This window comes from Scyliorhinus torazame, chromosome 10 (assembly GCF_047496885.1).
Source record: "Scyliorhinus torazame isolate Kashiwa2021f chromosome 10, sScyTor2.1, whole genome shotgun sequence".
NCBI lineage: Eukaryota > Metazoa > Chordata > Chondrichthyes > Carcharhiniformes > Scyliorhinidae > Scyliorhinus > Scyliorhinus torazame.
The window spans coordinates 211,333,745-211,348,406 of NC_092716.1; the positions used below are offsets into that span (position 1 = coordinate 211,333,745).

The following is a 14,662-nucleotide window of genomic DNA, read 5'->3' on the forward strand; positions in this document are numbered from 1 at the left end:
ATGCCCCGCCGGGAAGGTGGTGGCTGGGTGGGGAGGGAGGGAATATGGCGGAGGGTTTGGTGCGGGGGTGGTGGAGGTGGGGGCACCCATATGGCCGGTGTCATTCTGCAGAACCAGGAGCCAAGGTGGGTGGTCAGTGGGATGTACAACAAGGTGGCTGCCTTGCAGGCCTTGGCACTGGCAGTCCATGACTGGACACTGCCCCAGTTCTGTGCCAGATCTCCCCAGCCACTCAGCCCAATCCCCCATCACCTCCCACCCCCCTACAGCCTTGGTAGGGCCCCCCCACCCCAGCCAGCCTAACCATTATTCGGCCCGGCAGCCTACAGTCACGCTTCTCTGTATCCCATCTCCTCTCTCACTCCCTCATTAGCCACGATGCCGGTTTCATGATTTTTAAAAGCACAAGTGAACCACACCATCAGGAACTTGGCCCATCGGAGGTGGAGCATCGCGGAGGCCCCGGAGAATACCGAATCGGGCCCGCTAATGGCATGCAAACGGTGTTTACTGTACGTGCGTTCCGGAACACATTGACGCCGCTGATGAAGTGACGGAGAATTGCCGTTTACTGTCAAACTGGCACCCACTGCGAGTTTGGCGTCGGAATCGAATCTCTTCCCATTTGTGTTTCTCGATTTTGCCATCAGCCAACGGAGAATCCCGCTGTAGCGCACAAAGACTCCGTGAGACGAATAGAGTGAAGTCGATGAGGCTTTATTAAGCGTGTCTGTTCCCCCGCAGCTCGATAGTAGAATGGCCTGCGGGGGAGGACTCCGGCTTCTTATACTCCGCTTTCAGAGCGGAGCTAGAGGTCAACGGCCAACCAGGACCCGGGATCTGTCAGCCAATGACATTAGGGCTTCCAGTCCCACATGACCCCTAATACATACTACCACATTCACCCCTTGTCAAAAATGAACCCGGCGGGGTGATGCTTCATATGGTGGTAAGGGTTTACAGGGCTGGTCCTGGGAGGAAAACATTCATATGGCAATACAGTATGTACAATTTTGTCCTGTTTCAACTATTTACAGAAGGTATCGGGAGAAAAGCAAAATGTTCTTGTGAAAAGTCCATATATTGATTTAGATCGACGCCACGAGTCGGTCGGGCGGTCTGGTCATCCGTGTCGATCGCCTCGGCCCCGGTGGTGGTGGTGGTGCTTGTCCCGGTGTTGTCGTCTCCGGGGGCCTTATGGTTTCAGCTCGGGCTTTATTCTTGGTCGGGCCTGAGGGGAGGGGATCCGATCCTCCTGGGAAGGGGGCGGTCGCGGGGTGCGGCGGTGGCAGGAAGGGCGTTGGGTGAATGGTGTCGGGGGGGTGTGTGTGTTGCCGGCGGGCGCCAGATCCCGCAGGGAGACCGTGTCCTGTCGGCCGTCGGGGTACTCCACGTAAGTGTACTGCGGGTTCGCGTGGAGGAGGTGAACCCTTTCGACCAACGGGTCCGCCTTGTGTGCCCGCACATGCTTTTGGAGCAAGATGGGTCCTGGGGCCGCCAGCCAGGTCGGCAGCGACGTTCCAGAGGAGGACTTCCTAGGGAAGACAAGGAGACGCTCATGAGGCGTTTGATTAGTGCTCGTACACAATAGCGACCGGATGGAGTGGAGAGCGTCCGGGAGGACCTCCTGCCACCGTGAAACTGGGAGGTCCCTGGACCGTAGGGCCAGTAGGACGGTCTTCCAGACCGTGCCGTTCTCCCTCTCTACTTGCCTGTTCCCCCGGGGGTTGTAGCTGGTCGTCCTGCTTGAGGCTATGCTCTTGCTGAGCAGGAACTGGCGCAGCTCGTCACTCATGAAAGAGGACCCCCTGTTGCTGTGGACGTATGCGGGGCAACCAAACAGTGTGAAGATGGTGTTCTGGGCTTTAATGACTGTGGCCGCGGTCATGTCAGAGCAGGGGATTACGAATGGGAAGCGGGAGTATTCGTCCACCACATTAAGGAAGTATGTGTTGCGGTCGGTGGAGGGGAGGGGCCCTTTGAAATCCAGACTAAGGCGTTCAAAGGGGCGAGAAGCCTTAATCAGGTGCGCACCATCCGACCTGAAAAAATGCGGTTTGCATTCTGCGCAGATGTGGCAGTCCCTTGTGACTGTACGGACCTCCTCTAAAGAGTATGGGAGGTTGCGGGACTTGATAAAGTGGAAAAACCGAGTGACCCCCGGGTGGCAGAGGTCCTCGTGGAGGGTTTGGAGGCGGTTAATTTGTGCGTTGGCACATGTGCCGCGGGATAGGGCATTGGACGGCTCGTTCAGCTTTCCGGGACGATACAAAATCTCATAGTTGAAGGTGGAGAGCTCGATCCTCCACCTTAAGATCTTGTCGTTTTTAATTTTGCCCCGCAGTGCATTATCGAACATGAAGGCTACCGACCGTTGGTCGGTGAGGAGAGTGAATCTCCTGCCGGCCAGGTAATGCCTCCAATGTCGCACAGCTTCCACTATGGCTTGGGCTTCCTTTTCCACTGAGGAGTGGCGGATTTCTGAAGCGTGGAGGGTTCGGGAGAAAAAGGCCACGGGTCTGCCCGCTTGGTAAAGGGTGGCCGCTAGAGCTACGTCGGAGGCGTCGCTCTCGACCTGGAAGGGGAGGGACTCGTCGATGGCGCGCATCGTGGCCTTTGCAATATCCGCTTTGATGCGGCTGAAGGCCTGGCAAGCCTCTGTCGACAGAGGGAAGGTCGTGGTCTGTATTAGGGGGCGGGCCTTGTCTGTGTACTGGGGGACCCACTGGGCGTAGTATGAAAAAAAACCCAGGCAGCGTTTCAGGGCTTTTGAGCAGTGCGGGAGGGGAAATTCCATGAGGGCGCGCATACGTTCGGGGTCGGGGCCTATTATCCCATTGCGCACTACGTAGCCCAGAATGGCTAGCCGGTTGGTGCTAAAAACGCACTTGTCCTCGTTGTACGTGAGGTTCAAGGCTTTGGCGGTCTGGAGGAATTTTTGGAGGTTGGCGTTGTGGTCCTGCTGGTCTTGGCCGCAGATGGTTACATTGTCGAGATACGGGAACGTGGCCCGCAACCCATGTTGATCAACCATTCGGTCCATCTCCCGTTGGAAGACCGAGACCCCATTTGTGACGCCAAATGGGACCCTTAGTGACGAATGTGATATAAAATAGTTACTTTAGAGATACTAGTTAATGTAATGTAGAAATAAGCCACTTTGATTCTTTTAGTTAGGGACAAAGGAATTTGGGACCGCATGGAAAAAGCAGGAAGAGGTGTGTCTATGAGAGTGAGACTGCATTGATAAGGGCCAGAGAAAGGGATTGGAAGTGAGCCAATCAGAATGGATTAAACAGGTCAGGAGGGACCTAGGCTGACCTATGTCCGTCGAGTATGTGAAACTTGATACCATTTGAACTGATTTTGCAGAGATTCCTTTGTCTGTTAGTTCAGTCGTTTTCTGGAGTGTAAGAGGCAGGACGTCCTGTTACATTTCTGTAAGATGATAAAGCTTGCAAGCTAAATAAATAACTTCTGTTTACGTGCGAATCCGTCTCAACTTTTATTGAGGCCAGACTGACAGAGAAAGAAAATAGGAGATCAACATTTGGTGCCGAAACCCGGGATTTCTCAGGGCGATCCTGTTCCAACTGCGAAATCAGAATTAGACTGATTATGAACAGGAGGACGGGGAACAAAGGGCCCTCAATGTAGAAATGGAAAACGACCAGCATTGATTGTTCCCCCTCTTCTCATCGTCTGATTAGTCTGGTCACTCGCGGTTGGCACAGAAAGACCGCCTCGACGAAATCACAGGTCAGTCTGGGGATAAGCACTTTAATTGTGAGTTAATTCGGCTGGGGAAGGCTATATTGTTGATGTAACATTTAAGATAAATGGTTCAACTTTAATTGTGAGTTAATTCGGCTGGGGAAGGCTATATTGTTGATGTAACATTTAAGATAAATGGTTCAACTTTAATTGTGAGTTAATTCGGCTGGGGAAGGCTATATTGTTGATGTAACATTTAAGATAAATGGTTCAACTTTAATTGAGAGTTAATTTGGCTGGGTTATGTTATGAGGGGTAGATGTAACATTTGAAATTGAAACAAATGGTTCACCTCTATATGTCTGTGTGTTAAAAATATAGTTGATTAAGTTAAAGAATTTTCCTTGGATTGTAGTGGCGAAAAAACGCAGTTCCAAGGACTAGTTGAGATTATGGGAAATTCCTTGGATAGCACAAATGATCCAGGCATGCCACTGCAAATATTATGTGATAAGTATCCGGACAAAGCTAAAGACTTTAGAAAATTGTCAGCACAGTTAAGAACTAAAATGGGAGATGAATGGCCACTAGGGGGAACCAAAGACCTAGAAATGGTTAAGAAAATCCAGGGACTGATATGGAAAAAAAATCAAAGTATGAAAACTAAAGAATTAATTGGATTATGGAGGCAATATTGTCAAGAGGAAAAAGATAAGATTATGTTGTCCAGCTGGCAGGATAATGCACTTAAAATGGGGATTTCAATTAGTGAACAGGGTAACCTAAAAACATTACAAATCTTGAAAAAGGAATGTGCATTTAAAAAAAGAGCAAATAGAGACAAGAAGGACCCGGGTCACACAAGAGGTGAACTACGTAGTTCAATGGCTGGCCTTGAATTGTCGGAAGAAGAAAAATTCAATAAGTCGGAAAAGTCAGTAGAAATTCCGTCTGCACCCATAGTATGGTCTGCGCTCATTCCAGAACCACCAGAGTACAATAATATATACCCAGCCATTGCTCCCCAGATTTCAAATATGCCAGAAACTCAAGCCCTTTTGGGTGATAGTGTGGGTCCTGTTTTACCAACTTCACAACCGAACGAGCAAAAGGAACTTTGTCCCACAAGCCCAGTTAGCTCTAGGACAAGATCTCGGACAGCAAGAGAGGGGCTTGAAGCTCACCAGAAACAATTAAGCATATCACCTCAGTCTCCCCAAACTAAGGAGAAATCACAAGAGTTGGGAACAAAGAAAGCTGAAACAACTTCGGTTGAAGAGAAAGAACTCCCCCTAGTGACAGGGAGAGACGTTGAAGTCTTGGAACAACCAGGGGAAATACCTAGAGTGCCCCCTGGTGACATTCGGAGACAGTTACCGATTAGGAAGATGAGAAACCCCGATCCAGGGACAGCAGCTGCAAACCCCACAATAGACGTTTACTTCCCATGGACACCCAGTGAGATGATGGCTATTATGACTACAATCCCAGATAGAAAAAAATCTCCTGCTGCCTTTGTGGATTCATTGAGAACTACTATCTCAATTTATCAAGCTGATTCAAGGGACCTCTGGGCCCTAGTTCAGCAGATTTTAACCCCAGCAGAGTACCGCACTTGTCTTAACCACCTGAATTATGCTAGTCATGTCGCACTCCAGCAGGCCTATGCGTTAGACGACGATAGAAGGACACAGATCTTAAATGCATTGAATAGCACATTTCAAAGGCCCATAAATCTTTCTGTTATCTTAGACCTAAAACCTAAGAAGAATGAAGACCCAGAGGAATTTCTGGGGCGTTTTAATGAAATCTACCGGGGGCAGTCAGGCGATTTGCTGTATCAAAATGGTCAGAATTCCCCTCAATACTGTGCTATGTTAATGCATTGCCTACCACCTTCTGTGGTTACTGCTGTGAAATGTAATAACATGAATTGGACGGAGAACGACCCTTCCCAGATGGCAAGGGCAGTCAGATTTTACTGGAAGGAGGGTGTAGGCCCAGAAGGAGGCTCAGTTACAAAGGTTAAGACTGAGTATGTAATGAAAAAGGATGATCTGCGACCCCAACAAGGGGCAGAAATGGTAGTTTACCAGCAGGAGCCCCAATATAGTGACTTTGGGTGGGTGGATCAGCGAAGAGGGGGATACCAAACCCACCCAAAAGGACCCTCACCCCATTTTTATGGTCCACTGAATGAATCAACAGCTCTACAACCGCAGCCCCCTCTGAGGGGCCATTGGTCTACTGGAAGACGAGGCCGGGGCAGATATAAAGGGAACAATGGATGTTTTAATTGCGGCCGTGCAGATCACTGGCAACAGGAATGCCCTTTTAAAAGACAGACAGTAGAAGGAGATTATCCGACCCAAAGGAGGGGGTACCCACAAAGGGGAGGACAGATGAGATACACTGACTTCTCCCAGGAAAACCCTTTCCCAACACAGGATTGACTAGCTAATTTAGCCATCAGGACTCTCCAATCCGACAGGGAACCTATTATCTCTCTGCAGATAGGAGATCAACATCACTCATTTGTCATCGACACAGGGGCAGCGATGTCTTCTGTGCAATCAACACTTAAATTACCAATATCCAACCACACACAGCAATTATCAGGGTTCCAAGGACAGGTGTGTGAGTATCCTATTTCTGAACCTGTGACAGTCACTTACGAGAATACGTCTGCAGAACATCAGTTTGTAGTGACTACTGGATTGGACTGTAACTTGTTGGCCCGAGATTTACTGTGTATCTTCCAGCTACAGCTAGAATGCGGAGATGAGGGGGTAACGGTTACATCATGGAGGATGAGACAACAGTGCTATATTTCTATCACCCCCCAGTGGTGGACGTTAGACATTGAACAGTCACTGCATCACGTTACCCTGGCCTATGACAGAACTGGACGAAACAGGGAGTTGGAGGACAAATACCGGCCATTACTTGAGACCGAATGGCCAGTCAAGGTTACAGCCACAGTCACGGGAAAAGAAGGTACAGCCGATTTTGTTACAATATCACCACATTTATGGCCACAGTCAGCTTCGGTAAGCCCTCACATTACACGTCAGGTCTATGACCCGTACCATGCCAGGGATATGGGACGAATGGTCAGGAGGGCAGTGGATCATTCAGATCCAACAGACTACGCACTTCAAGCCATGCCAGACGGCACTACCATAAAATATTTTGAGGTCCCTGAAACGATTAACACTCGACTGCAGCATCACAGGGGACATGATGTGTTGGAATATGTCAATCCACAGGTCTGGGCGGAATACCCATCACAAGTGGGAAAGACAAATGTTACACCTATCAAGGTAATGATTAAGGATCATGCAAAGCTACCTTCCATTCGGCAATACCCCCTCAAATCTCAAGCTGCTCCATCAATAGATAAATTAATTCAAGAACTATTGAAACAGGGTATTTTGGTCCCTTGCCAATCAGAATGTAACACCCCCATACTTGCTGTGCCTAAACCAGCCAAACCAGACCAGTACCGATTAGTACAGGATTTACGTTCAATCAATGCCATCGCACAGCCGTTACATGCTCTCGTCCCTAACCCTGCCCACATACTGGCTCAAATTCCAGCACAAGCCCGGGTCTTCGCCGTAATTGACCTTCAGCACGCCTTCTTTGCCCTCCCACTTGCGACTGAAAGTCAATATTTGTTTGCCTTCACTTACAATGGGCAGCAGTATACCTGGACCCGACTGCCACAGGGGTTTGTCAATTCCCCTACACTCTTCTCCAGATGTTTGCAGACCCAACTGCAGGCCTTGACATTGGAGCATGGTTCCACTCTAGTGCAGTATGTAGATGACATATTGGTGGCAAGTCCTGACGAGCCCAGTAACAGGGATGATGTGATCCAATTACTGAACCACCTATCCTCGTTGGGTTATGTTGTTTCACAAGCAAAGGTCTTGGTGGCTCAGAGAAAAGTTAAGTTCTTAGGAGTTTTACTTACAGCCACAGAAAGAAGTCTCGACCCCAGTAGGATTGAACCAATATGCCAATTCCCTGCCCCTACAATAGCCAAAGAGGTTCGTCATTGGCTGGGTATGGTGAATTATTGTCGGCAGTGGATACCAAACATCGCTGTCTATACAAAGCTGCTGACACCTTATACGAGTAAAGAGGGAAACTTTACTCTCACCACCGAGGCAGTCGAGGCCTTCCGTTGCCTGAAGCAGGCCTTGCTACAAGCACCGGCCCTCGGTAGGCCCCTATACGACCGACCATTCCAGATATACTGTACCGTTCTGGAAGGATGTTCAACAGCGGTACTCACTCAGAAACATGGGGACAAGCACCGGCCCGTAGCATATTACTCTTCCAAACTCGACCCAGTGGCGTTGGGTCACCCTGTTTGCACCCAGATCCTGGCAGCGATATACAATAGTTTGCAAGCTGCTGCCAACATCACTCTACAACAGGATATTATGGTGTATAGCTCCCACTCGGTAATCGCACTATTGGGGCAACTGCAGACTCAGCATCTTACCGCAGCTCGTCAGAATAGGTATGAAATATACCTTTTGAACAATCCACGTCTGACATTTAAATACTGTACCACTATCAATCCAGCCTGTTTTCTTAGCGGTCCCCCGGTCCATGAGGATGCGCCTGGTCACGACTGTTTAGCCTTGATTCAGGAAACTACAACAATAAGGGACGATCTGAGTGATATTCCGTTAGAACAACCTGACATGATTATGTATGTTGATGGCAGTGCATTAGTAAGCCCCACTGGCCGGAGACTGTCCGGTTACGCAATCGTAGATCAGGATGGTCTGATCCTAGAAGCGGCAGCTTTCCAGACCCCTTACTCAGCACAACAAGCCAAACTTTTTGCCCTCACCCGTGCATGTATACTTGGGGGAGATCGCCGGGTAAATATCTACACTGACTCCCGATATGCTTTCGGGGTAGTTCATGACTTCGGACAACTCTGGAAGAATAGGGGATTCCTTACCTCAGCAGGCACAGAAATATCCAACCGGGGTTTAGTTAATGACTTACTGCAGGCCCTCCTTCTGCCAGCGCAGATTTCCGTTATTAAATGCACTGCCCACACGAATGGTACAACCCCAGTTGACGTTGGTAATGAACGAGCAGATCGTGCAGCGCGCACAGCCGCACAAATTCAGCAAGTGATGGTGCCTAAAATGTTAAGTCAGACTAAACGACCTACTATGAATGTGTCTGCTTCTGACAAGCCAATGCCAACCATCCAAGACGTCATAAGGTTACAGGAGGACGCTCCTGAGAGTGATAAACAAATGTGGAAACGGTTAGGTTGTACATATGATTCTGTTTCCTCTTTATGGACCACGCCTGCACATCAGACTTGTATGTCTGATGTGCTGGCTTTATGGGTCATCGAATGTGTACACTTTGCAACTCATTGTGGGGCTCGGGGGACTAGTGATTTGTTGCTGGACACTTGGTGGCACCCTAAAATGCAGGGGTTGGCCCAAAGTATCAGTAATCGGTGTTTGATTTGTCAGCAATATAACACCGGAAAAGGTATCCCTTGTGGGAAGGGGCAAACCCCGTTGCCCAGTGGTCCCTTTGAGACGCTCCAAATGGATTACATTGAGTTGGAAAGGTGTCAATGTTACAAATATGTTTTGGTCATTGTGGATGTGTTCAGCAGATGGGTCGAGGCGTATCCGACTATCGATAATAAAGCTGCTACTGTGGTTAAAGTCTTGATGAGGGAAATCATTCCCCGGTACGGTATACCAGCTCAGTTAAGTTCTGATAATGGGCCTCATTTTATTGGACAAATTAACAAGGAGTTTTGCTCCCAGTTGGGCATACGCCAGCAGTTACACTGTGCTTACAGACCGCAGGCAGCCGGGTTGGTTGAAAGACACAATCAGACCCTCAAAACTAAATTGGCTAAATTAAGAGCAGACACGGGACTGACATGGCTTAAGTTGCTCCCCGTTGCCCTCTTCCAGCTGCGGGTTACACCTGCGGGACCAGCCCGGCTCTCTCCCGCCGAGATTCTTTATGGCAGGCCTCTTAGAACTCCTTGGAGCCTGCAGGTTCCCAGACGGGTTCAGTTTCATCAGATGACTGAGGAAATGACCACCTATGTTCTGGCCCTTACGCAAGTGCTCAAGGAACTCCATGGCCAGGTCCGCGCGGCTCACCGGCCATTGCCCCCAGTACCTAGCTCACTTTCAGTCCAGCCCGGTAGTTATGTAATGGTCAAAAATTGGACTAGGAAGGGGTCGGAGCCGCGATGGGACGGGCCCTTCCAAGTTCTCCTTGCCACCCCCACAGCAGTTAAAGTGGAGGGGCGAAGTGCTTGGGTCCACCTACATCACTGTAAATTGAGCCCATCTCCACTACTGTAAAAGGTCGGATACTAACCTGCCTCCCTTCTCCAGTGCTATTTTACAGGTGTGGAGCATGATGGAGTGGCTACGCATCGTCTGTCTGATATTTGGCCTCACTTCGCTTGGCGTGTTATTGGCGATGGACATGGAAAAGGGGAATATTATGTATCTGTGTAGCCCCAACCAATCTACAAGGATACATCACCTATGCACAGGTGATGTTCTTCACTGCCCCCATATACGAGGACATGGTATCGACTCATGGAAGGTCATCAAAGTTAAGGAGAATGCGGGAGTCATGAAGCAGCTGCACCGGTCCCGGCGATGGGAAGGGAACATTATATGGACATTGCCTTGTTTTTGGAATACATGTAAATTTGATTTTGGATGTGTTAAGAGTGGTACAATAAAGGTAACATCAGGCTGTCAGAAGAGTGTAGGAAGAGGCTATGAGAAAGAGAAAGGGACTAGAGAGAGGACGGGGCGTATGAGAAGGGAAGTACAGCTAGAACGTAGGTTACCGGGAGATACACTTAAGTTAATTAAAGGCCAAACTGAGGAAAACCCGGGTAGTATGAATCTCTTCTACCAGATTTACCACCGTCTGTATGGCCAGGGACGGGTTGTCTGCTACCCAAACCCCGCAGCGGTGTCTCGGTTATTTTCTGTTTCACCGCTTTGGGGCACTCCCCAAACGGTGGTTCATTGTCAGCGTTCCGAGCCACTGCCCGAGCACGTCACTCTTCCTTACGATCCGGATTCAGCACCACCGGCTATTTGCCTTCCCCTCCCTCGGGATAATTCCCATTCACAGTATGATAGGCTGCGACGGTGGAGGGCGTACATACCTAGCCACTTCACTCCCAATAGGGATTCCCGGTCGTACGAGAATTGCTTCAGCAGTGAAGGATACGGCTGTTTGCTGGTAGAGGTGGACACAAATATAACATGTCTGTTTCCCACCTGTACGGACAGGAGGTGCCATATCACCCAGGCGTCTGGCAAATGCGTTTGTTATAGCACCACTTGCGTTCCATTGAACGCTGGCCTCCAGCTCCTTTGTGGCTGGGCGAATGTCTCTCATATCACTGTCGGGAATAGGGCTTTCCGCATTGCTGGGCGGCCCGAATGGGCATTTCAAAATTGGATAAACTGGGCTACTGGGAGGTCCTTACGCAACCGATATACTGATTGTGATGCTAGTCTCCACACGGACCAAGGATACTACTTTTTATTTAATGGTACGGCGACCAACGTTTTGTCACCCCCATTTCCCCGCCGAATTGCTGTAGGGACTCTAGTCCCTACCACAGTCCCCTGCCCTTCGGCGTGGAACCTGCATAATCAGTTAGCACGCCGGGCAGTCTCTGCTGAATTTTGCGAGAACTGGAAAAAACCTCAGGTTCTTGCACCCAACCGGGGCCACTCAGCCGGGTGGGGCATTCTGAGCGTATTGACACTGGGAGGTGTGGGGGGTTCCTTGGCTGTTAGTGATCGGAATTATTTTATTTGCGGCCTTACCATCTTGGGAAATGAAACCTTGGGAGCCCTCGGGGCAATAACTAAGGAGTTGTCTCAGCTACGGTTGTTTGCAATGCAGAACCGGTATGCTCTTGACTATCTTCTGGCCCGTGAGGGTGGGGTATGCGCCATAGTACAGGGCAAGTGTATTATGGGTGTTCAAGACTTGACCGCTAACATCACTAAATTTATGGATCGCATACGGGATCACTTGGACGGGATGCAGGATCCTGGCTCTTGGGGTAACTGGGGATTTGGGGGATGGAAGGACTGGTTGATAAATATGGCCATGTATCTGGTGGTAGCTATCGGCTGCATCTTTGTGGGCCTGGCCATCCTTAAATGTGTGATGGGTAGAATGCGGGGTGCACTGGATCAGATCACCGCCCCAATCACCGAGAAAAAGATTTTAACTGTTAAAATCCATGAGGGTGAAGCAGATGAAGGGGGGCTAAGACAGGAATTGGAAATGCAGCGACGAATCTTTTTAGATGAGGAACCGTAGCTATAGATTGGATAGTTCGGTTATCATGGAATGATAAAAGGAGGGAATGACGAATGTGATATAAAATAGTTACTTTAGAGATACTAGTTAATGTAATGTAGAAATAAGCCACTTTGATTCTTTTAGTTAGGGACAAAGGAATTTGGGACCGCATGGAAAAAGCAGGAAGAGGTGTGTCTATGAGAGTGAGACTGCATTGATAAGGGCCAGAGAAAGGGATTGGAAGTGAGCCAATCAGAATGGATTAAACAGGTCAGGAGGGACCTAGGCTGACCTATGTCCGTCGAGTATGTGAAACTTGATACCATTTGAACTGATTTTGCAGAGATTCCTTTGTCTGTTAGTTCAGTCGTTTTCTGGAGTGTAAGAGGCAGGACGTCCTGTTACATTTCTGTAAGATGATAAAGCTTGCAAGCTAAATAAATAACTTCTGTTTACGTGCGAATCCGTCTCAACTTTTATTGAGGCCAGACTGACAGAGAAAGAAAATAGGAGATCAACATTAGGAAATGGTATAATCGCCCGTCTGCCTCGAAGGCTGTGTACTTGCGGTCACTTGGGAGAATGGGGAGCTGATGGTAGGCGGACTTGAGGTCCACGGTGGAGAAGACTTTATATTGGGCAATCCGATTGACCATGTCGGATATGCGGGGGAGAGGGTACGCATCTAGTTGTGTGTACCTGTTGATGGTCTGGCTATAGTCTATGACCATCCTTTGTTTCTCCCCTGTCTTCACTACTACCACCTGTGCTCTCCAGGGACTATTGCTGGCCTGGATTATGCCTTCCTTTAGTAGCCGCTGGACTTCGGACCGAATGAAGGTCCGGTCCTGGGCGCTGTACCGTCTGCTCCTGGTGGCGACGGGTTTGCAATCCGGGGTGAGGTTCGCAAACAAGGACGGGGGTTGCACCATGAGGGTTGCGAGGCCGCAGATAGTGAGTGGGGGTATTGGGCCGCCGAATTTGAACGTAAGGCTCTGTAGATTGCACTGGAAATCTAATCCCAGTAATGTGGGGGCGCAGAGTTGGGGAAGGACGTGTAGTTTGTAGTTTTTGAACACCCTCCCCTGCACCGTTAGGGTAACTATGCAGAAACCTTTGATCTGTACGGAGTGGGATCCTGCAGCTAGGGAAATCTTTTGTGCGCTGGGATAGGTGGTCAAGGAACAGCGTCTTACCGTGTCGGGGTGGATAAAGCTCTCCGTGCTCCCGGAGTCGACTAGGCATGGTGTCTCGTGCCCGTTTATTAGCACCGTTGTCGTCGTCGTCTGGAGTGTCCGGGGCCGAGCTTGATCGAGCGTTATTGAAGCGAGACGTGGTTGTAGTAGTGGAGCGTCTTCCTCGAACCCCGTGGAGCCGTCGACACTGGGGTCCGTTGTTGCCGTCCAAGGTGGCGTCGGGGATGAACAAAATGGCTGCCCCCATACATCGCACATGGCTGGGGGGTCACAAGATGGCGGCGGGGGTGGACAAAACGGCCGCCCCCATGCGTCGTACAGGTCTGGGGTGGTCCAAGATGGCGGCGCCCTTCCTCCCCTCGTGGTGGCCGGGACCCAAAATGGCGGCGTCTGCAGGTCGCACATGGGGCGCTGGGGGGGTTGGGGAGCGTTAGGACCGCGCGGGGCTCCCTCATCTCTGGGGACAGCGGTGGTCGGGACCCAAATTGGTAGCGCCGGCGGGTCATACGTGGGGAAGGGGGGGGCGGGAGCGTAAGCGGCGTGCAGGGCTCCCTGTTCTCCCGGGACCGCGGTGGTCGGGACCCAGAGTGGCTGCGCCTGCGGGTCGTACATGGGGCGCTGGGGGGGTTGGGGAGCGTAAGCGGCGTGCAGGGCACCCTGTTCTCCCGGGACAGCGGCGACCTCGCGGGACCGGCACACAACCGCGAAATGGCCCTTTTTCCCGCAGCTCTTGCAGATTGCTGCGCGGGCCGGGCAGCGCTGCCGGGGGTGTTTCGACTGGCCGCAGAAATAGCAGCTGGCGCCCCCGGTGCGACTTGGCGTTTGGACCGCGCAAGCCTGTGGGGTGTCCGGGGGTGGGGTGGGTTTGTCGCGACGGGTACGTACGGAGCCCAATGGGCTGCCGCGCGGTCGGGGCCGTAGGCGCGGGTATTACGCGCGGCCACGTCTAGGGAGGCTGCTAGGGCCCGTGCCTCTGAGAGTCCTAGTGACTCTTTTTCTAGAAGTCTTTGGCGGATTTGGGAGTAATTCATACCTGCCACAAAAGCATCGCGCATTAACATGTCCGTGTGTTCATTTGCGTTCACCGAAGGGCAGCTGCAGGCTCGTCCCAAAATCAGCAGCGCGGCGTAGAATTCGTCAATCGATTCTCCGTGGCTTTGCCGTCTCGTCGCGAGCTGGTAGCGAGCGTAGATTTGGTTAACTGGGCGGACATAGAGACTTTTCAGTGCTGCGAACGCCGTCTGGAAATCCTCCGCGTCTTCGATGAGGGAGAAAATCTCCGTGCTTAACCTCGAGTGCAGGACCTGTAGTTTTTGGTCTTCTGTGACCCGGCCGGTGGCCGTTCTGAGGTAGGCCTCGAAACAAGTCTGCCAGTGCTT

At 50.6% G+C, this 14,662-nt stretch overlaps 1 protein-coding gene across 1 annotated transcript; it reads left to right on the forward strand.

The window, feature by feature from the left end:
- The first annotated feature begins 3,429 nt into the window (after positions 1 to 3,429).
- Positions 3,430 to 12,542, forward strand: LOC140384549 (uncharacterized). The gene is made up of 3 exons (XM_072466349.1): positions 3,430 to 3,440; positions 9,386 to 9,463; positions 10,131 to 12,542. The coding sequence occupies exons 2-3, from the start codon at positions 9,444 to 9,446 to the stop codon at positions 12,103 to 12,105; spliced, it is 1,995 nt and encodes a 664-aa protein (XP_072322450.1). The 5' UTR covers positions 3,430 to 3,440; positions 9,386 to 9,443; the 3' UTR covers positions 12,106 to 12,542.
- The last annotated feature ends 2,120 nt before the right edge of the window (positions 12,543 to 14,662 follow it).

Bases quoted from the DNA above. Each gene is read 5' to 3' on its own strand.
- LOC140384549 (XM_072466349.1), top strand. From the start codon at position 9,444: ATGAGGGAAATCATTCCCCG. The intron at 9,464-10,130 runs GTACGGTATACC...TCCCTTCTCCAG, and splicing joins ATGAGGGAAATCATTCCCCG to TGCTATTTTACAGGTGTGGA.